Consider the following 24024-nt stretch of genomic DNA (forward strand, 5'->3'; position numbering starts at 1 on the left):
GCCATATAGTCCTTTTTTTCTGTAGTTTGTGTTCTTTTACGAAAATAAACCATGTTGATTTTGGAGGAGTTCACTTAACAGCATGTGCGGCAATTTGTGATTCCGTCAGATTTTTTTTTTGAGAGCCGATGCCAAAGTGTACGCACTCTCTGCGAGTCAGAGCAGAGCAAAACCTGCCTTGGCTGGGGATGCGGTCTGTGCCGCGCGCGCCCGCTGTTTCCCTGCACGCCGCCCGCGTGCCAGAGCAAACACAAACACCCCCCCGCTTACGCAGCTCGCCTTTTCCACTAAAAAGTCCTCCTTTCGCGCGGAGACGCCCGGTCCCTGATTAATGGCACGCGTGATTGGATGAGGAACGTATAGACCCGTGCGGCGGGGCCCCGCTCCACTCTGGTGTCCGCGAACGCGCGGGTCAGCGCTCTCTGGAGGGGTCTATTTACGGGGGTTATCGATTTCCCGCACATGATTAAGGAGGAGAGAGCCTCATGCCTTTCAGTATGCAGAGGACGCGGTCCGGATGGGACGAGCTCCCGGCCAGTCAGAGTTCCTTCTCCCCAAGCCGCGGTTCGGCGCCTGTGCCTTCAGCGGGATTCGACGGTCGGGGGGCGTGGCCCCACACGCGCGTCTCGCCGTCCGCGTGGTCTCAGCTCCAACCCCCACCTCCCACTTCCCCCTGACACCATCCACGCCCACACGGCGCAGTGGGTTTTATGGCTGCCTTCAGACTCCCACAGTGATGTAGTGGCACACTGCTGTACCTGAAAATGACTCAACCCCCCCCCCCCCCCCCCAAACCATGGCAAATAGCTGCTTAATGCCTAAATGTCAAGTGGCAGCGGTATCCGTGGAAACGGTGCGCGGCAGGTGCCAGAAGTTAGAATATCAGGTTGAACGGCTACGCACATACTCATTTCCATTTGAATGCTTGAGTCAAGCCTAGACGTCATATCGAAAAGCCAGGTACAATATAGAAATATTAATATGTGTTTAATTCAGTTACTGCTCAGCTCGTGTTTATCTGCATCTGTCATGTTTAATGGATTTAGCAAAATAAGCAGGAAAAAATAATGAGAAATGGTGATAATTCCTCCTGGTATTGTGGAGAAAGTCAAATTCATAAATCAGAAAGAAATCTCATCAGATAGCCCTTTGAAATATGAGGATTTCCTCAAATCAGAATGTCACTGTTTATTGTCTGTGTGTCAAGAAAACTAGCCTTAATGTTGAACACAAGAAAATTTGCGCCCTTGGAGAAATTACAGCAATCCCACCTGCAGCTCACGTCTATAGGAGATATCCTCTCCCCTACTTGTGGTCATTGTATTGTGAGGAAAGAATAATGTAACATTCTCAATGCAATTATGTATACATGTGCGTGTATGTGTGTATGCCTGACATTCACGTTATAGCATGCTGATGCTGGGTCACATGTACTGCAGTAGCACTTTGACATGAAGCACATTTTCATCATACACACTGGAGGAGGGGGGGGGTGTAGATCCCTGGCCTGTAGAATTGCATAATTCTGCATTTTCACAAAACCCTCCAGAACTATAACAACCTCCCCCCCCCCCCCCCCCAGTCATTTTTGGTCTAACTTCCAGACACCAAACCGGTCTGTTTTGCTGTATAGCATGGAAGCAGCGAATAGCATTTCTCTGCTATAGCATTTTGTCACGTGACCCCATTGTGTACGCTTAGTAATAAACCTCTGAAAGTTGGCGTAGAAGTAAATAAAATAATATTTGAGCATTACTGCACAGCATCAGTTGAAATCCAGGCCATCTGAAACACAATGTTCTACCGAAGGGAAAAGTGTGTATTTTTTATTTCTTTTTTATTTTCCTTCAGTGGCAGGATATCCATTACATCATACCCACCCTGTACGAATGGAAAACCTCTAAGCAGGTGTGGGCATGATTAGAGCTTGGATTGGAGATCTGGGACAACTAAGTTGCTGTTGGAAGTGGTGTTGGTGACCAGGAGGGGGAGCCCTTCCCCTCAGGCCCATAGAAAACCCAGTGCCCCAGCACTGTGCTGCAGGAGGTGCTGTCTTTCAGATGAGGCATTAAACCAGGGTCCTGACTCACTGTGGCGGTTAAAGCTCCAATGGCACTTCTGGGTAGATTAGGGGTGTTGAATCCAGTGTCCTGGCCAAATTCCCACAAATAACTGCCTCTCTCCACGTGGCCACCTAATCCCGCCACATCTGATTGGCTGCATCTGATCAAATCAAATACATTTTATTTGTATAGCGCTTTTTACGGAGAACTGTCACAAAGACAGCTTACAGAGTAACAGGAGGGAAATATCGGGCAAAAGCCAGACCTGGGAACCAGGCCTGGGAAGAAGAACATTCAAACAGAGGCGAGAAAAACACTCCCCGATGGGGAGTAAATCTCTGGAGGAAGCGGGATATAGAGGGGGCAATCCTTTGTTTTCCCTGCCCAATTTGAAATCCCAGGTTTCCACTGGAAAATAGAACAGGTAAAAAAAAATATCTCTGCAGTCTCAGAAAATCTACAGTACCTTTCTATACTTTATTTCGGAGCCCATGCTTTTTGAATGGACGAGCACCCCGTGGTGTTGGATGGCGGGCGTGACACTTTTTTTCCAGCACTCGCTCCCCCCTCCCGCCCCCACGAAAATGTTTGGGGCCCTCGCTCTGCGTCCTCGTCCATCATTAGTGGGGAATTGTTTTTTCGCTCCCGCTGCGGCCTCTCGACGGTACGCGGTCAAGAAAGTGGCAAGAGACCGAGACGGAGAGCCAGGCAATTTCCCCCATCACCCCCCCCCCCCCACCCCGCGGCTGATGTTAACACAGCAGTATCTGTCTGGAGGAGACGGGCGAGCGCTCCCGAGCTTCGGCGTTAGCCTCCACGCCCCTTATCGCAGCGGCGGCCGCGGCTCCCCTCTCCGCTTCCCTTCCCCGTTATCAACGTCCGTCCGTCTCCCGCGAAAAAACCCGGCCGCTGCCCTCTCACCCCGCCCAACGCTCGTGTTGTTCTGACTTCCAGGCGGTAAGATTTCAGGCCCGTGGACAGCATGTAAACACCCAACTGTCTAGCTAGACGCTTCTGGATTTTGACATCTCTCCAAAAAAAAAATTTTTTTTTTTTTTAAAAGAGAAGTTCTGATTTGAAATGGAAGGCACTGGGCAAAATGGCCGCCTGTCCGCGGCGCCCCTCGTCATTTGCTCCTCCTTTTATCATTCTTTGTTTATTTTTTGTCTGTTTTATGTTTTTAATGCACTTTTGACATATATCATATCATTTTCTGTTATCAGTTTCTGTATGGCTTGTCTTTCTTTTCATTGACTTGTGATGGCCTTTTTTATTGATATAATGTTAAAGAATCTTGTGCAGTACAATATATTGTAGCCTGTAGGTTAATGAAATGTGAGCATTCATTTGCTATTTTAGATTGCAGAAACCTCAATATGAGAAGGACAAAAAATCATTAAGTATAATTTGCAGCAATATTTTGTAAAAAAAAAAAAAAAAGGCATTCATTTCTGTACAGAAAAGACAACAAAGCACATTTTTCGTTTCAGTTTCTTTATGAACATTTAAAATCTTGTTACACATCCCAGACAATACATGATCCACCGCTTAAGAGAAAAAGACAATATGTCACCATTATTGATCTGTCATATACTATCTATTTATTATATATTGACTGATATATATATATATATATTATATATATCAGTCAATCACAATATGTACTGCCCATGTATCAATAACTTTCAAAAAGGACCATCATTATTTGCCCTGTTTTGTGGCTTTTGTTTATAATTTCATAATTTATTTATTTCTCTATGTGTCTTTTTTTGTGTTTTATTTGCTTTCCCATCCAGATGCTCTCACCACCACCCCTATACCCACTACAGCCACCACCACCACTACCACCACCACCTTCACCACCACCCTTCCAGACACTGCCCAAGGTACGGTATCCCCTACCAGCCCCTGGCTCTGTATTAAACTGCAGATGGAACTGTGTGTGTGAATGAGTTTGTGTTAGTGTGTGCGGGTGCCACTTTCTTTCTTTCTTATAGTGTGTGTGTGCGTTTGTGTGTCTTTGCGTGGTCGGATTTCCTGGTAACAGCGTGTGTTCACATGCACATGTACGCACACACGTGCTGGGCTGGGTGTGGGGGCAAGGCGGTGAGTTTTAGAAGGAGTGACTTTCTGGGTGTTAATGTGTGCGCGTGCGTTGAGGAGTGTGTTTGGGTGGGGGTTTCCTACGCAAAGGTCGCCCGCGCGTCTGTGTGTGAGAGAGAGAGATGGAGGGAGACGGAAAGCGAGAGAAAGGGAGATGGAGGGAGACGGAAAGCGAGAGAAAGGGAGATGGAGGGAGACGGAAAGCGAGAGAAAGAGAGATGGAGGGAGACGGAAAGCGAGAGAAAGAGAGATGGAGGGAGACGGAAAGCGAGAGAAAGGGAGATGGAGGGAGACGGAAAGCGAGAGAACGAGAGATGGAGGGAGACGGAAAGCGAGAGAAAGAGAGATGGAGGGAGACGGAAAGCGAGAGAACGAGAGATGGAGGGAGACGGAAAGCGAGAGAAAGGGAGACCGCCGGCAGTCGGCGCTGATAAGATTCCTCCCGCCGATAACCGCAGCCAGGTCCCGCAGGAGCGGGCTCCGGCTCAAACCGTCACGGGCGTCCGTAAAAAAAATAAAAATAAAAAGATCCCCTTTCTGTCGCACTGTTCTCAGAACGCAGCCTCCTTGTCCCCAGGTCTGCAATCTTATCAGGATCTGGGGCTGTAGCCTGCCCTGTCCGAGGCAGGGATTAAAGAGCCCCTCTCTGCCTTTGTGTCTCTCAAGGATGGCAGTCACAACATGCTGTTTGTGGAGCCCTGGAAGCAAGCTGTGGATGATAGCCCTGTGGGTCAAATGCATTTCAGTCAGAGTCTCAAATGTGTTCCCTGAGAGCAAAAACAGCCACAGAAGCGATCATATGTGTGTGTGTGTTTGCATGTGACAAGTATGTACGCGTACATGCTAGTCCTGCGCGTATGACATTCCTGCTACGCTATGGAGTGCCTCCTTAAAACAGCCCTCCCCCTGCTTGCGTCTGTATGTTATGTATATACGGTAATGCGAGCGGAAAACCCCGCTAAGGCTAATATTAGCATTCGGAGATGTATCACGACTGCTGGGAATGCTAATATTTGAGGGATGCGAACGTGTGGCTGTGTGAAGGGTGGACCAGTCATATGTTATCAGTCGCCTACTCATTTGCACCGATAATGGTATTCTGCTCCGGAGAGCCGAGGCTTTTGATAGGTTGGCACCTGTCAGGGATTGACAGCCGAGCGTATGGTTTCTCCAGACTTCACAGGGGTTTGTGAAGCCTCCCTCTTCCATCACTGCCTGGCGTGTGCCGAGAATGCAGTATTTCGCGAACGCGTCTTAAATTACTAGACACGGGGGTCAAATGCATCGGGAAAAACAAAGATTTGTTAGCGATGCCATTTTGCCCAATTTTGGTGTCCCATTTTCTCAAATTACAGTATTCTTCTGTCGTTTATTTCTCTCTCGCCGGCCCCTTCCCCTTTCTAAATGAATACAATCAGCCCGCCAGCCATGTCAAGAAGACAGACGCTCATGGAAAATGCTCGTCGCATTTGAGCTAGTTTTTCTTGCCCATTTTGCATGCATACAGTCCATTTAACCCCTGGACATTTGCTGAAGTAAAATGGTGCCATGCTCACAAGGGGGCAGTGGTAGTGCCGCACCCGGTAACTGAACTGCTCTACCGTTCTGCTGCGCTGCACAGTTCTATGATGGGTGTGAACTACACTTAGTAATTAGTGTTCCACTTTCCTTTCTCCTGTGAACATATTTGTAATGTTTCTTTTGAATTGGTAATTTTGCATAATCACGTCCAGTGCGGTAAGTGGACAGTTGGCACAGGACAAAGCCTGTTTTCATGAATAAATGAAGAACTAAATCTTCAGAGCCTTTTCGTTAAGTAGAACTCTGAGAGTTTGCCTGTGCCTGTGTGTGTGTGCGCGTGTCACACGGGTGATTTTCTGAGATGCATTTTATTTCGAGGCGATCTCCAGAAATCCATTCTTGTCGCTTAACGCCGTGCGCGCGGCGCGCTTTCTCTGTGTTTGCGGGACGAATCTGTGACTTTTCCAAGGTCCTTCCGTTCCGCAACTCCGCCGAGAGTTCCATTATTTCTGCGTATTTATATATAAAAAATGATCGCCTTAAACCCGTTCTGCTCTCCGATGGCAGGCTCTATTTATTCACACCGCGGATGGTTATGGATCAGCATTACCAAATGAATTTATCAGTGCACAGAGGTAGAGGCCACTTAGAAATTTAATACATTTTTGATAAACTGGCTGAAGTAGAAATGGAATGGGGTATACTGCACTTTAAAAAAATCTATTAGAGCCTAATGTGGGGCTAAAGTGCGCTCTGGCTTCGCTCGGTGACATTTAGAAATGACTAAATTGCCATTTATACTGCAAAATAAATGGCTAAATGGACGAACCCTGCTCACCGCCATTCGCAACAGGGACAGATGTCATTAATTCGTCTCTGTTCTGAGTGCGTGGATGTGCGCGCCTGTTTTGTTTTTTTTTTGTCCACGTTAAACACATCTTTGAAATGGATGTTTATCGATATTTGCGAAATGCGAAAGAGCCCCCCCCCCCTTTTTTTTTTTCTAAATGGATTTTTTTGATCAAACCCCCCCTCTCTCTCTCACCAGCACGTTCTTCCTTTCTGTCACGCCCCTTCTCTCATTTGTTACTCTTAACCGCAGAATTAAAGTGCTTTTTTTGTACGTACAGTTTGCAGATTTGATCAGAGCTGAGTGCTTTCTCTCTCTCTCTCGCTCCCTTCGTTTCTGCCGCTGCCCCTGCATCGCAGTAATTGCGCGACAGAGAAGAAGGCCGGCAGGTGCCTTCGAAACGCGACAGGTTGAGAACATGCGTAGTTCGAATGTACCTGTGTGTACCACATTACATCTCTTATTCTTCAGTTTATTCGTTTTTCTGTCTCATGAGGAAAAGTGAAGTCCTGTTTGTGTGCCTCTCAGAGCTGTTTGTGAGCGACGGTCTGCCGTGGCGGGGCGGTTGTTGCACCTGCACTCTCTGAAAAGGAAGATCCTTCTCGCGGCGTCGAGGCCCGGCTGTAAAATCAGCCCGAGAGACGGCGTTTAAAGAGACGTTCATTAAGCGCACCCAGCTAATAAAAACCATTTTGATTTGCGATCTGCGCCGACTCCATTTTTAATTGATGAACCGCCATAAAGCCGAACCGCCGGCCAATTTATTCCCCTCCAGAGTCGAAGAAGAAGAAGAAGGAGAGAGCGCGCACAAAAAAAAAAAAAGAATCCAAAGCTGTCGTCAGTGCGTAGATTGCATAAACGCCATCTGGTAAACTGATTTCTGAATTGAATAAATGAATTGGGGTCTTTTCTCCCCCCCCCCGGCGAGCTGGTGCAGGCGTGCGCTAGAGGAAGTCCATTTCTCCGCCTGTCTCGGCGCCTCTCGCAGAATGAGCCGGAGACGGAGAGAGATGGCCGGGGCTGAAAGAGACTAATTTGCTAAAGGTCAATTGCATTACCTCAGGGAGGAGGGCGCCCGCGGGGCCCTGAAACACGGCCCAGAGTCGCCGCCGCAGGCGAATTTATCGCACTTAGCGCGGCGCAAACACAGAAACGCGCCCGATAAGTCTTCTTTATGCAGAGGTGGATTGTTATTAGCGCCATGATTGCGCCCGTATGATGGCTCCTGGAAGATGGAAGTCGTAAAGCAGCACTGAAGGTAATCAGCGTCCCGGACCTGAATCACCTCCGCCGTCTGCTCGCATAAACACGCACAGACACGCGGAGACGCACGGCGCGTACACTCGCTCGCTCGCTCTCTCGCACGCAGATACGAGCACACGCGTGCACGTGCGTGTGCTTACTCATGAGCACGCGGACCAGGCAGGGTTATACTCACAGACACGTGCCCACACGTGAAATTAAACGAGATGCATTTTTTAAGCGCTATATTGGTGTGAAAGTACTAAAATGTTGTGAAAGTACTAAAATCTGCAGCAAGCGGAGAGGCAGTATTGTTTAGGGCTGGTCGGAGAAGTTCTCCAGTCTAGATTAAGGCTGAGAGGGCTCGCTTTCCCATGTTTCTCAGCTGAAGAACGCTGCGCAGGGCTGCTCGGCTTGAGCTCCTGGGGGGCTGAGTGGAGCTGTTCGTACTGTTTGTGAGCAGCTGTGAGGGTAGCATCCTCTCAGGCAGAAAAGCGCAGCCCCCTCCCTCCCTCCCTCTCCCCCCCTCACCTGCTCTCACAGCTCCACGGAGCCAGCGGAGGTGTTAGCGGTTAGCCGCAGAACACCGAGCCCACCGCCGCGTCTGCCGGTGCCAGCAAGGCCCCCTTTTTCAGGCGACCCGTGGCGGGGGGGGTGCGAAACAACGGTCCCGGGGAAAGGTGATCAGTCACCGCCCAGCAGCGCCATACGGCTCCCCCTCGGCCCGCGCGGACTCTGCACCGCGGTCAGCTTACGGTCAGGAGGCCGACCGGTGATGGAGGAGCTTGGGGATTCAGTGCATGTGGCCCAGGATGCGGACGACCGTGGCTTCGCCCAATGCCTTGTTCTGGGCTGTGCCCCACACGCGGTTAGGGTGGGGGGCGGGGATGGCAGTGCTCACCCCGGCCCGGCTCTCTGGGGCGGGTGCCTGGCGCATGTGAGTCACAGTAGCGCTTTCACTTCCCTCAGTCCACATTACCTGAACGAAGGGGTGAAGGACAAAGCTGAAGTGAAGTCAGTTTTTAAACTTTGCTTATTTGTGCAGCGCTTTTCATGCGAGCGTTTTACAAGAATAAAGCAACATGAATAAAACAGGATGGGGTGCCCTACATTTTTCTTTTGATATTTTTAAACTCCTCCTTGTTTTGATTCCCTCATTCTTCCTCTCTTGCACTCTCTGTCCTCCCTCCCTCGCACTACTTTCGCTTACCGAAAGGTTTTTGTTCATTTGTTTATGTTTTTTTCTGCATGTCTGTTTGCTGTTCCACTTTGAATACCGCTCTGCGTATCTCTGTCCTGTAAGCATGGCGGAGGGAGCCCGGTGCTCTGCCAGGAACGGGGCGCTAAGTTTTGCCCTCATTTGTCCTCGCGGGAAAAAAAGCGGGGGTGGGGAGGGCAAAGACGAGGGCGGACCACCCCGCGCAGTAGCTCCATCAGCCGCTGAGCTGAGCTGTGACGCGACGTTCCCGCGCGAGTGTGCGGGGCGGGGCGGGGCGGGGCAGGGCGGGGTGACTCGGGGCTCAGGCAGAGGCCTTTAATTACCAGACCCAGAGATCTGCGTCCTCGGAGCCGTTCTTTTCCAAACCTTTCCCCGTGCGAGTTTTACCCCCCCCCCCCCCCCCCCCCCCCCCGGCGTAGCGCTTTGATTCAGCTACAGCTGGAGCGACGGCAAGGGTCACGCGCCTCAAATCGGGACCTTCGAAAACGCTCACAGAGGACAGCTGCTCGCCTCGTCTCCAGCTACGAGAGAGAGATCCAAAGGCTGATAATGTCTGCGAAAAACAGTTAAAAGTGACCCTTAAAAAAATTTGATTTATCTTTTATGACACTGTTCATTGTTGCCTTAAGACAAAACTACAAGCAATCGCTCTCAACTGTAAATTTTGAGGGTATGCAATGAAATGGCGCAGTACACATCGTTGTGTTTTTATGATGGTCCACCCTCTTGCTATAAAACACTTTCAGAGCCACGAGTAGCACTTTGGATGATGTTAATTCAGGACAACCTGTCCACCTGTAGCATGAATTGTAAGTACAGTATTGTTCACTTGGACCAAGCTGTACATGACAGTGACCTTTTACATCAACACTTTTTTAGGTACTACAGGAGAATTACATGAAGTGTTCATAAGCACTCCATAACACGTTTGTAAGTATTATAAATACGAATGCCATCTGGCATAAATTCTAATCTCGATTCAGATCTGTTCAAAGAATAGATATGTGTATACTATGGAGACCAAAAGTCTCCCAAGTCTTGGCTTTCATTATTTATTAAGCAGTAATGCAATTATGATACTCCAGTTAAACTTCTTATTTAGGAATACATTATTGAGAGCTTATTAGGATGACATTCCCACGACTGTCACTGGACCTGAACCCAATCAAGCATCTTTGGGAGCAGTCCAACAGGGAAACGACCATCACGTAACATCAACAGTTCATCTGTGGAAAGTGTTGAGAAAGTACTGGAATGAAATGGAAGATGAGGTGTTTCATAAACTGGTGGAATCAATGCCCAGCTTAGTGGAGTCTGTAATGAAGGTGGACACACCAAGTACTAATACATGTTGACCTTCATTCATTCATTCATTCATTCATTCATTCATTCAATTAATACCAGCACACTTTTGCTGTATTTTTTAATAAGAAGCGGAGTATCATAGTAATATTAGCCCTTGATAAATAAGGTGTGTGTGATAATAACTGTGCGTGTGTATGTGTGTGTACAACCTGTTTTAGAAACACTACCCTAGAAAGCAAATGCAAAAGGAAAAAAGTGCACTCCTCCAGGAGTTTTGACCCAGTTTATCCCTTCCACAGTGACAGAGGCCCTAAAATAACAGCTACGCATCATCTTATCAGGTGCCAGATAAAATCACAGTGCGAGTGAGTGGGAACCCCAGTACCTGGGGAGAGACAGTGCTTCCCGAAGGGTTGTCATGCATAACAACCCCCAGCTCACTTAGCGCGGAGAACGTCTGATGTTTAAATCTTATGTTGCCGCATAGCATAACTTTACATTGCGCAGGGCAATCCCAGGAGGCTCGTTTTAGAGGCACAGTATTGTGAGACGCGGTAATTAGCTTTCCAAATATACATCTTCGGAAAGTGCGTACGGTTCGGGTCCATGTCTTAAAATGGCACCCAAAACATGGAGTTTCCTGTTTCTGCTTGGGGTAATACCGCCCTTTCCCAGACAAACGAAAGCGCGCGCACACTTTTCTCCACTGCAACCGTCATCTCACCCGCGAAGATGGCGGTGTTGAAGCCATCCGCCCGCTCCCTTCAAGATGGCCACCAGTTGGAGACGGCGTGACCGTGACTCAGATCAGACCACAACCCCTCTCCCACCCCCCCCACCCCCCAGCCTGCCAGTACACAGACTGTGAACCCAAGCACGTGTACTTCCCCAGCCACCAGCCAGTGAGCCCCAGCAGCCAGCACTGCCTCCCTGTCAGGCCGGGTGTCGCACTCGTCTCCAGGGATGAACGACGGAACGAGAGAGTGGGGGAGTAAAACCGGACGCTAGCAGTTTAGAACTTCAGCGCATCGTCCAGGATACAAGGAACGGGCAGGGAGGCTGAATTTCAACTGGTTCAAAGGGGAGCAACAGAAGGCATGATTAATCAACAAACTACCGTCGGAAATACGAGGGGAGATCTGCGGTGAAGCTTGGCTTAATGTTTTTAATCCGAGAGTGCGTTGGAATTGTTCATCATGCAAAGAGCACCTTTAGATCCTGTTACTCGTATTATCCCAGTTAAAGTGGTCCAGTTTTAAATTATGCTAATGCGAAAAGAAGTTACAGCTAAATTAGTAAGACAAAGTTTCTCTAGTGCACACTCGTTCTTGCTGGCTCTTTTTAGATGTATTTTAAATACCAGTAAATGTTGTTTTGAATGTTCCCGATTTGTAAACATCAATTTTCACTTTACGTGGGTGAATATTGTAGTACTCTGTAGAACATTGTGTTTTAAATGTGCATACGCTCATCAAATTACTGTATTTCTGTCAGCTGAAGTGTGGTTTTAATATCAGAACATGAATTCATTTCAGTAATGAAAATCAAATTGGTTTTTTTGAACCGTGGAAGTTTTCTTCCTCTCTGTTCAGTCGCTTTGGGCCGTTGAGCTTGTCACCTTGTGAAAATGTTTAAGCGCGTGCGCTGTTCCCTTTTTCAGAATTAAACATGCATCTCCGCGTTCCAAAGTAGATTTCCGGTAAACTGTACCCGAAAAAAATCATCAAAGGCAACAATCGGATTACGGGCAGATTTTTATCTGATCTCTTCGGAGAGGGAGCGGTGCGCTCAGTCATGCTTCGGGTCCGGATTTCGCCGCCCTGACAGCGTCTGTCATGGGTAATGTTTTTTTCCCCGTAACAAGCGCCCGGGCTATGTGGAATTGCTTTCCCGATACGTTTGAACCGGGCCCGCCGGGCCCCGAGGCGGAGCGAGGGAAGAGCCGCATCGTACATCTGCTTGACACCCGCCATTTACGCAACCGCCTCGCCTCGTGCTATCGGGCTAGCGGCGAGCTGCTGGGCTTCGCCGCGCCGTCCCTAGCAGTTACTTAAACGTGAGTGAAAGGGAACTTCAGAACTTGGCCTGCTGGGTAACAAAATGCCCTGTAAGTCAAAATGAAAAAAATTGGGATTTGAAGTTTAATGTCAGGCTTCTGCTGCCGCTGCGTCTGAGGCCGTGTGATGGATCGCTCGCCCGTTGCCTTCTCCAATAGTCCTTGGATTTTGATGATTCCTTTCAAGTAGTTCTATTGATCAAAGTCATTGAAAATTATGGGTACTTGTCATTGGAGCCTAGCTTCAGGTAGCAACTGGTGATTTTAAATGTCTATTGCTTCTATATCCAGTCTCTCTTTAAATTGTGAGAGGTACTGAATTGCCCATTGAATCAAATAGGGCCAGTAACTGTAAATTGTTCCAAATAATTGCAAAAAAATAATGTGATTAAAGCGCAAGTCCTAGCAATTTCTCATTTTCTCAGGTCAATTTTAATATTATAACTCGTGTTTCCAAGCCTCTTGTATTTGATATTATTGCCACTAGTTAAGGTTGTGAATAATAGATTGCTGGTGGTGTGCTAATCTTTCCAAGTCACTCAGTTGCACAATTTTAAGATGCTTGAGATTATGACGGATGTGGCGCATTAGTTAGGAGTTTTTAAAGCACCCCATTTTAATTTATTTTCGTGATTAAATTTGGTGGCGGCATAAAACTATGTATGATGTGTACGCACCCCCTCCCCAAGTGAAGAGAAGGGATGAAGACACCCTGTGAGGAAGTCTAAACAAGGCACAACACATCATGACCTTCATTGTAAAAGTCACAGTCTGTCTAAGCCTTTTTTTTCCAGGAGCAGTGCCTTTTTTCCCCCCTCTGGTTTTCATTTGTAAGATGGGGGGGGGGGGGGGGGGATTTCAAATAATTGACCGAGACCAACTGTCACACTGTACGCTGAATGTTACTGTAAATGAAGTGTTGTGTGCTGCCCAGATACAGGTAATGTCCCTCACGTGTGCCTTTGGCTGCAAAGTGTATGTTATTGATGCTATGTGATGACTGTCTGCTCATTAATGCTGTACTGTCAAGGCCGACTGTTCTTATTTACCATGTGAAACGGTGTGTACATATTGCTTTCTGTTGTTTCGTGTTTTGTCGTGCCGTGTTTGACGTGGAGAGGTTTGTCGTACGTTGATTTATTTTTTTGTTCGTTTTCTGGAAGTTGCTGTTTGGGTCTCTCTCGTGTCTCTGAACGCTTGCTTATTGTTCCCATTGTTTTCGTTTCTCCTTTTTTTGCATGCCGTACCTCCTCCTGTTTCCCTCCTTCCTCCACCTGCCCTCCTCCTCGTGTGTTCAGACACCGCGCCCAGCGCCGACCCCGCGGCTCACGGTTGGTACCCATCCCTCCCGCCGGCACCCACACAGCGTGTCACCACCACACGGCATGGCAGCCAAACGGCAGCGATCGATGCTCCGCGCTCTCGTGGCTATTAGCAACCAGCGCTGCATACCAGAAATGAATTAATGTGTTTGTGCGTTGTGTGTGCGCTCGTGTGCCTGCATTTGTGTGGGTGTGTGTGTACGGTCGCGTATTAGCATGCGTGTGCACGTGCCCCTGTGTACAGTAAGCGAGGGTCCGTGTGTCTGCACGAAGGCGTGTGTGCGCATTTGCGTGCGTGTATTAGCTTTAGATGTCTTGTGAAGGGTCCCTTTGACTGTCTGAGATGTGACAGTTTTATTGTTTTGTGCGTTTTTTTCCTGATCCATTGTGGCCACATAACTTTATGGACCAGTTTAGGTCTCCTTGACAACAGAAGTATTAACCCGAGGCTCCTGTTCACGGAGTTTGTAATATTGTTGAAGCAAAACACAAACGGGAAATAGACATGAAACACTAGGGCACAACCAGCCTCAAATCATGCTTTTGAAAAATGTAACCTTGACTTTTGAAATATCCAATATTGTTGTACAGTAAATGAAAAGAGAGAAATTCCATGAATAGAAAGCATAATGGTCCAAGTATGGAATGGCGTGGGTTTCATTTATATTAAGATGAAAGAAGACCTCTTGTTTGCATGCATGTTAAAAGACGAAGAATTTCACATATTGTGCTCAATGATGTGAACGCGGTTTAGATTTCGTCACTTACAGTAGTGTGGCCAGCTTCAGGCTTGCTCTGTGGTTGTTTTTTTCAACAAGTAAGTTGAGAGAGGGCTTTACCATGGTTTATGCAGTTCATGTAGCAGGTCTATAATTGAGCTTTCTTGCAGTTCACTGCTTTTCTAAATATCATGTCACAAGGGCAATGTTAACCTTGTAGGCCCATGCCTGCCCAGCCTTGATGTATCGCACAGCATTACTGTAAGCCGCAGAATAATCTATTGCAATTTTCGCTATTCAAATATCAAGCTCGGTTTGAAGGAAGGAACGAAAGGCGGAACAAGAGATGAATTGATTTGCACGGAGCTGGGCAAATTGATTAAAACCTGATTCCACCGTAATCTGTAGGCAGAGGAGGTGTTTTGGTTTTGTCCAGGCGAAGGGACGAATAGGTGACATGGTTTTTGGAGAGGGCGTTTTGGTTTACACTCAGATTGTGTCATTGTGATGTTTGGTGTCTGTTGGCACAGTTTCCTGCTGTCTTCATAATGTGAAGACCATTACGGAATGACTATTTGCATTTCATTAACAAAATTATGCCTCACGTTCCCTTTTTGGATTTCATACATCATCTGTAGGCTTTCATCAGACCTCGGAAAACTCAGTTTCACATCCGTCTTAAAACAAAATGATGATCCATTCAGCAACAATGAGCAGGATATTAGCAACCAGCAGTTGTGTTTGCATGATGTATCTCATGAAAAGCAAAAAAAAAAAAAAAAAAAACTGAAAAACATAACCGCCCACACCGTTCATGGAACTCAGTCTCACACAAAATCTTCATTTTACCAAATGAAAGTCAATACTTTCTGTGGGTAGGTCGCACAAAGCAAGCCAGCGTCACCAAAATAGTCCCTTGTCCCTTTGAAAAGCACCGTGGAGAATTTGAAGGTCAAGAACAGAGACTTATCGGAATCTTGTGTGGAAAGTTTTCTCTCTCAGGGAAGTCAAAATCGTTTTATCTAAAACATGAAGCTGGGTACACTGTACATTAAGCTAGAGAAATGGTAGATAACCAGAGATATTTGGTATCTGGATATTATTGGATATTATTAGTGGTTCTTCATTCCTAAAGTGACCTCTCACAGGAATCTTCAATTAACACATTCACGTACACCGAGTCCCTAAGTCATTACACAGTGTGTAAGGCAATAGAAAAGATATTGAAAAGGAACAAATTGAAAATGAAAATCGTTTTTGTTATCAAGTCCTTAACATACTCACCTTCAGTACACTGGCATTTTTTTGGAATTCAAGTCATTAGGGGATGGGGGAGATGTCCGTTCATATTTGCCTCATGGCCATTAGTCAACTTTCAGAGGAAGGGTTAGGGTTAAGGCTGATAATGTGCAATTACATAAAGCACAGACTCGTGTTCTACATTAGTCAGTGCTTCGCATGGTAATTCCATGGTAATTATTGCCCATTCACTGTTAAATGTTATCAAGATCTTTTTTTCTCGTCTCTCGCTTTCTCTCTCCCTTTTTCCACATCTTTCTGTGTGCAAGTTCTCCGGCTTGTGTAGCCCGAGTGCTTTTAGAGTTCAGCTTTATCACGTCCGCGGTGTGATGCACACAACTGTTTGGGAGCTCTTTTCTTCTTTGATTGCAATCTCTGCCTCTCTCGCTCTCAGTCTGTGTAGCCTAGCAACAGGCGCAGGTTCAAGGAGTGGGACTTTTCAGTCGAGGGCGAGCAGCGCGACTGGTGTAGCTTTCTCACAAGCGCACTGGAAGCGGTCCATTCGTCGAACGGCGGCGTTGTTTCAGCGTCATTTTGTCAGCGAGAAGAGGCCCGAACGGGGTAAGGGCTAGCCGTTTCCGACGAGCTCTGGCCCGTTTTGTGACCAATAAAAAAGCAGATAAACGCGTAGCCCGCTGCGGCGCCGAAGCCCTGTTGCGGGTTGAGAGGCATGAATCACGGGCGAGGCGAGGGGAACGCGGCTCCCTCGGCCAAATAGATCAAACCCTTATCGGCGCGTCGGCCGGCCTGCCAGACGCGTCTCGTTACTGCACCCTGCGGCAGGACGGCGGCCATGTTTCCATCTTTACCTGAAACTGCACGAGTCCAGCAGCCGACTCCGGCAGGCTCCGGACTTATAAAGCTGATTTATTGGCACCGTCTCGTCCATTTTTTTTTAAATTTCATAAAATAGAATTCTTCATCACCTCCCTCCCGCTGTTTGTTTTGAAGTGGACTGTATGGTGATTAATTTGATCACGCGATACCCCCCCCATCCCAATCTCACGATCACTCTGGCTCGGCTACGTGGGGGGGGGACCCCCCAGGGGCTTCGCGATCGAACCACCCACACTCGATGGGGAAAAAAGCTGTTTGAACGCACCTTGTTCCATATGGTCGTTTCTGCACCCATTTGTTGAGCGTGGTAAACCTGGCGAGTTCACGCGCGGCTCGCAGGATTTGCGGGTTACCTCTGAGCGCGGGGAGTTCGTTGACGACGCCGTCGATCCAGCAGAGATGGCTCAGTCGTGTCGAGCGGTAAGCCTGTGTTCTTGCCGCGTCGTTAACTTCCCGTGCCAGAGCTGAAACGGAACAGATGACTCAAACTTCTTAGCGTTTCCCCCTTTGATGGAAACTTCTGAAACTGTCTTAAACACGTTTTCAGAAATGTGTCCGTTTTCCAAACAGTTCCAGACAATTGCAGTACCATATTATCTGGTTTAATTGTGGTTTTTTTCCCACCTTTTTTTTCTTTTTTTCTTTCTCTTGTTCATCTTCAGGTTGTGATGACATTTTTTGGAAAGGCCGAATTGAGATGGAGGTTACTGAAGGTGGTGTGGTGGGGGGGGGGGGGTGGTTAACGGCTTTGAAGCAGCAGTGATGCAGAGCTGTTTACTATTCTGAAAGTATCAGTGTTAACTGCCTCCCACCCTCCCTTCATGTGGTCTCCATGACAATGCCCCTTGTTGTGCCATAGAAAAACCTGTCATTCACTGCCTTATTTTGAATTGTTTTAGAACTGAGTGGTGAAAGTATTGTGTTGAGAAGGACATATGCAGAATAGAATAACAAAGTGACGCGTTAGACAAAGAATTATAAAATAAACATTACCTTGAGTACATTCTAGCCGACTGTTATTTTATTCATTTAGAGAAAGAGTACTTGCTACTTTTGGCTGCCCGACCTCCTGAAAGTAGTTATTCAGCGGCTACAGGTAGTTTCATATACAGCAAGGCTAACATAGTTTTTTCGTTGAGCAGTATTAGTTGAGTGTTGAATAAGGAATTTTCCACGATCATCAGGCGTTTGACATCTGCAGACTGATGGTTGTGCGTTGGTGCAGTCGTACTTCGGCTGTGTGTCAACAGCCCCGCTTGTTTTTATCACGAGGCCCTCGCGGTCACCGTGGGAAAACGGCACCACAGCGCCACCTGCGTCTGATCAAAGACGCACCTCCCGCCGTGCCTCGCCAAGATTGTCCACTCGGCCTTTCACACGAGAGAGAGAGTTCAGCTGAGAATCGCTCCGGTCAGGGCCACATCTTGCAGTGCTCCCTCTGAGGCTTCGTGACTCTTCACACTGCAGCCTGCAGACGTCGGAACGGCGGAGTCGAAGGCTGGCCCTCCCCCCCCATCGGCTGCCTTGACTCTCTGAACTCAAGCTGTCCCCTCATGCGGCTCTAACCAGGATTTATTGAACCGCGGCCAGTTCTGCTGTACTTCGTGACTGCCGTAATGGCTGTTTCACCATTTGGTTTGTTTCACATTAGTTTGCCCACTTCGCTACGGCACTTATGCTTCACAATGCGCTTATTGTACATCGGTGTTATTGTTTGCGGCGGTGCATTGTTTTTCGATTGTGTTGACAGAAGGTCTCTCCATTCACGCCGCTGTTGATCTAGCCTTATTGTGTGCACTTACCTGAAAGTCGCTCTAGATTGAGCCTGCTAACTGAATACGCGTAAATGTAAATTCTGTGACAATTACATCTATTGTGGTAGATGTCTCTTCCCAGTGAAAACAGTCATTTTTTAACAACTTAGCCTTTCTTTTTAACAATGTTGATAATGCGTAAATTAGTTGCTTATTGGAAAGGCCACCTTTAAAGCACGTGTTCTACCCAAGTGGCTAATTTTTGCATTCTTAAAAAAAAAACTTGTCACGTTGCAGTCCTCTGCCCACACTGTCGCTAGGCAACTTTCTCCTCGTTTGAACAATCGGCCAGTGTTGTGCAAATTCTGTTGTGTTCCTTGCTAACCTATGGTTTACCTAGATGCAGATCCTTATAGACCCTGCTCGATTTGCTTTGTTCGTCCCATGATTGGAGTAGAAACGTGATGATACAATGGGCGCTATTATAAATGAATTTTCATTTCGCGGAGCCCGAGTTCGCCCCTTCAGCTGATAGTGCCGCACGCAGCTTTGTTGCTGAGGCCACAGGTGAGGGTGGCGTTGAGCCCCGCCAATCAGCGACGCTCCGTCGGCGCCCTGGCCTCTGTCCTTCGCCCCCTCTCGTGGTCCGACGGTCCAGACTGGCCGCTACACCGACAGCCAATCAGTCTCGCAGGCGCCGGCTGGGTCTCTACCAAGCAGCCAGCAACAGTCCCGGCCAGCCGCAATGATTGGTAATGAGCCCCAGCTCCCGATGAGCTATCAGCCAACCAGTGCACACGACAGCCTTACACACACACACACACACACATACACATACACAAACACACACACACACATGCACACACACACACACATACACATACACAAACACACACACACACACACATACACATACACATACACACACACAAACACACAAACACACAAACACATACACCACATCTATGTGCACATACACCCAACGCATATGCCACATATACACACACACCCTCCCTACACACATACATGTGCAAGCACACACACACCCAATACACATTCACACACCACAAAGACGGACAGGTGCGTGTGCACACACAACACACGTTCTCGCAGCCCGCTCACACATTCTCTGTCGCACCCACAGCCTCCGGGGTCTGCGGAAAGTGTGTGTGCGCTCGCGCATCTGTCTGTCTTTGTGGGGTGTGTGTGCGCGCACTAGGTCTGTTTCTGGATGTGGTCTGGCGCTGGCAGAGGCTACCGAGCGGCAGAAGCTGTGCGTTATGGAGCCCATTCATCTCGATCACGCTACGAGGCCCTGCTACGCCTCCTGCATCAGCACCCCCCCCCCCCCCTTCATTTAGCTGCTCTCGCTTAATGAAAATATGTCCCTGCAGCTCCGTGCTTTTCTCGCCCTGCCCGTTTTTAAGAAGCACGGCCGTGCCATCCTACGGCGTGTCACGAATGCGGCAGCTTCGGACGAACGGCGGGAACAGCCAGGTGAATAGTTTGGTCCAGGAATTGATCTTGGGTGTGCCATTGAAACCAAGGCGTGAACTTTGCCGTTCTGTGCAGTCGGCGAGTTCAGATGCCCTTCACCTACGCCCAGGACAACGGCGATGGGAATTGGATCAGGAAGTGCTTTAATTAAATGGAGTTCCCTGGTTATATGACCAGGAAGCGGTCTAATCGAATCTAGTTCCCTCGGTAAATGACCAGAAGTTCTAATTGAATCCAGTTCCCTGGCCACAAGGCCTGGAAGTGTTCAAATCCATGAATTTTTATTGATTCATACATATTTTTTTTTCCATTTATATAATATATATTGTTCATGTATATACATTACAGGAGTGCTTTGAGTATATAAGGGTGTTGAAAGGCTCCCCACGTTTTTGTGTGTTTGTGAAGTGGAGTGGAGGCAGGCTTCCAGCCTGTTGATGTGGGGTTAAAGAGAATTGTGGTGCCCTGCCGGTCGGCCGGTTCCTGGCAACACCGGACAGGAATTAGTCCTGATCCAACGGCTCACCAGGGGAGCGGAGAGAGCCCGGGGGCAGCGGGACCGAGGCGGCCAGGGGTGCCTCTTCCCCCCTGCCCCCCCAGCCACGCTCCCACAGGCTTTGTGTCAGTCCCCTGGAAGGGACATCTTATCCGGGATTAGCTTTGATAAACCTCCCTTCTCCTGCTTCTGTAAGAATGGGAAATTAAAGTCTGCAGTGCCAAATGTTTGTTTTTCTTCTTCAGCGATTCTGCTGTTGTCGCTGTTTGGCCACGGACACAAACAGCATAGCAAAGCAGCGCGCTCTCTCTCTGTGTTTTCTAATGTACGGTAAAGGGCTGAAATACTGAAATATGAGAACCAGGCAGAGAATGTTAATCCCTTTAGTGCATTCATATTCACTAGAGTCCAAACATCTCACTTGATAAGCATAATGCCCAGTCTTTCTGTGTGTTATGGCATTGGAATTCCATATGTCTGTGTCTCGGTGTCTGTATGTGAACACACACACACAAATATGACACATTAATTCTGTCAGAAGATTTTTGTGCAGTTTCTTTGCATTGGTAGATGATTATTTGTTCCAAAAGTATTCGGAAAAAGACGTTTATATTTTTGACTATAATGTGTTGGCTGCGACACCACAAAGATTCATCCCTGTCAAGTGTCGAATGGACGCCCGTTCAGGTGTTCGTAAATGACGGTTTCGTTCCAGTTCTCCGAAACGACGTGTGTGCGCACGGGGGTAACGCTCGTCAGGCCGAAGATCCAGCGTTTAACGGGCCGCCAGAGGCCGCCCCATCCCTGCCCCGGCCCCAGACCCCTGGGCCGGTTCGTTTAGCCTCTCTGTGCAGCAGACGGGTCTCGGGGCGTTCCTGAGACAGCTGTGTGGAGCGCGCTCAGACAGAGCGACAGCTCGGGATCGCGTGCGGGAGGGTAAACAAACAGCTGGGAGAGTAAAGGGAGGCTCGAAGCAGAGTCTCCGCTCCTCCAGCGCTCCCAGCCCGCGGACGCTCCGCGCTCCGCAGTGAAAATCTCTCCTCTCCCCGTAGCGTACGTGTTCATTAGACCCACAGCCCCGGCATACAAAACAGGACCTTGGCTTTTAAATCGTTCAGCGGTAACCTTTACAAGGGAGCGTAGCTTCGCATGGTTAACATAGTTAGTCACAAAAAAACTCCTTGATTTCTTTTGGGTGGCGGTGGGGTTGGGGGGGGCGTGCTCGATTGTTCCTTTCTGACAATCAGTACGCTTCACTGACCCAAATTCCACAGCAATGGAATTTCCATTTAAGGAACCAATTATCCAGCTAAGAACGCGCCGGTTTTATTTTTAGGTTGCCAAATTAAAGAGAACATTTCCATTTTCCTTTTTTTCCTCCCTGATTGGATCTCATTGAGGCCCTTTATTTATTAAGTAATTAGAGAGGTAATGTGGTTAAGTGAAAAACCTTTCGGAGGCCGTAGAGATTCTGCATCACACAAAATTGGAAGGAATCTGTATCACTCATCCTGTGTAGGCCACACTTCAGTGCAATCAGCAATAATTAAATGCTTTTGTTTGTTTTTTAAAAATAGATATTTGCCTCCTATTTTGCGCATTTTAGCAGTGGCTGTTGGGAAAACAAACGTGTGTAATTGGGTGTGTATAATGCTTTGATACAGGACTGGTGCCTGCTGTAAATTGGAACCAATCCTCAGACTAATGGTCTACTTGCTGCTTGTGTAGTGGTCTGGAAAAAAAAAAATTGTTACTGCCTGTTTGGGGCTGTATTTTAAGAAACTTCACAAAACTTTATGTGGCTCTTTGCTTTCAGTGTGTGTTTCGGCACTAGAAGGGCTCACACAAAAGAACATTTTAAAGTTACTTTTTAATCCCTAAAACACAGAATATGCATCTAATAGTTTCTGGCAGTTTAGCTGATATCTGTCCCTAGACCCTCATGTGCATGTCCCAGTCTGTGGAATAGGCTGAACAACTCCATTGGCTGGCAGGTGCAGCCAATGGTAGCTTGCCTGCTGAGAAACGCATTGTCCCCCATCAACACTGCCTGAAGTTCCAAAAAGCCATTTCACGCAAACTTTGTTCGGAACAATCTGCAATTTCGGGCCCCTCTACATCTCGAATCAAATTTCGAAGCCTATTTGGACTTGTTAGTCATCAAAACACTTGGCAAAAATAGGTCGTTTGACTGACATTTAAAAAAATTGCATTCCAAAATTAATCGAAATCGACTTGTTACCTAAAATCAAGTCTTGATTTTTAAGCGCAAGCTCTCCCTTAGGTGCATACAAATGCATAACTCAGTCTCTCCACACAGCCTTTGGGGTTCTAGTTACTAACATGTAATTTGCTGTCTCAGAGGCAGATTTGTTTAAGAATTTTCTCTTTTTTTTTTTTGGGGTGGGGAGGGGGGGCGGTAATGGGAGTACGCTCTCTGAAAGCGTGATTAAGCAAAACATGGTGAACGGCACCCTCAGATTGGAATATTTTCTTGCAGCCTCGAGCCGAGCGCCAATCGCGAACACAAGTTACGCATTAAAATCGGCATCGCTAAACACGCAGGTAGGTTCTTAATTACGCATACGACAGGAATTAAAAGGGTTCGTGCACAGCAGAAAGAGGTGGGGTCGGGGGGGGGGGAGTGGTAGGTTTGTTGGGACGCCAGCTAAAGACACGTGAGTGAGCCTTGTGCCTGCTTGAGAGCCTGACGACAGGATTTGTGCGGTTTCCTGAGGGGGGGGGGGGGGGCGACGACGAGTATCGCCCCCCCCAGTAATCACCGCCGCTTGATTAGAAGATTGCAATACCCCAGTCAGAGGATCTCCTGGCCTTCGGGTCGAGAACACAGCTCAGGCGGCGCCTCTAACGGGTCCTTTACAGGAACACGTTGTTCTGTTCCCTCGCCGGGTTGACGGAGGTCTAGACGCTGCCGTGTGCGTCGGGCTGACTTGCGCCAGTTTAGCCCCCTCCTGAGGCTTGATTTATATCTCTGCACAAAGGTGGAGCGTTTGCAGAGAAGTGCATTTTCATCACCGCCCCCCCCCCACCTCACGCTCACACAAGGCCGAGTCCAGTACAGATTTGTTAACTGCCATAATTTTAAGGCACAGGCCACATTTTGTGTTTTTTATGAACCTTGCTGAGCTTTCTGAGCTGTCGTAGCTCAGCCCAAGACGGGCGTGAACATGATTCAATCCGTCCAGAGCGGTGACCAGAGGGGCTGAGCTTCAGCTTCACCGCCTCTCTGATATAAAAGCTATCTGCCCGATACTTATAATCAGAGAAACCCAAATTTATGATGTTATTAAGCCCCCCTCCCCCCTTTGTGGACATTTCAGAGCTGGACTGACAACCAGATAAGGTTGGAGGCTCGAACCCTGGACTGAGCACTCTGCTAAAGTAGAGTAACGATCGCAGGTCTCTTTCAGTACACATCCAGCGCTGCGCCAGGGTAAAACACGTGCTCAGCAAGTCCAAGCGGCCGCAAGGCCTCTAAATAATACACAGCGGCTACATTTTTCATAAAGTCGGGCAGAGAACCGCCGCTGCTCTGATGTGTGCGAGGAGACGCTGAGGGGGCGGCGTGGGGTGGGCGGTCGAGGGGAGGGATCACAAAAACAAAACGCGTTATTGTAATAATCCCGGCGGCAGCAGGCCGGAGTTGAAAGGCGGGTAGCCGCGGCGTGTAGCTCCGCGTCGGAGGGCGGAGGGCCCGGCCACTGCGGCAGGTTCGGCGCT

The 24024-nt window shown here is 48.1% G+C and overlaps 1 protein-coding gene across 1 annotated transcript in view; it reads left to right on the top strand.

Moving 5' to 3' along the window:
• The window catches only part of cadm1a (cell adhesion molecule 1a), a 266838-nt gene that overhangs the window by 230654 nt on the left and 12160 nt on the right, over window positions 1–24024 (top strand). The window contains 2 exon segments of the mRNA XM_035433933.1: window positions 3860–3949; window positions 13658–13690. Of these exon segments, the coding sequence (XP_035289824.1) occupies window positions 3860–3949; window positions 13658–13690 (123 nt within the window).

Source organism: Anguilla anguilla, chromosome 9, assembly GCF_013347855.1.
Source record: "Anguilla anguilla isolate fAngAng1 chromosome 9, fAngAng1.pri, whole genome shotgun sequence".
NCBI classification, from domain to species: Eukaryota; Metazoa; Chordata; class Actinopteri; order Anguilliformes; family Anguillidae; genus Anguilla; species Anguilla anguilla.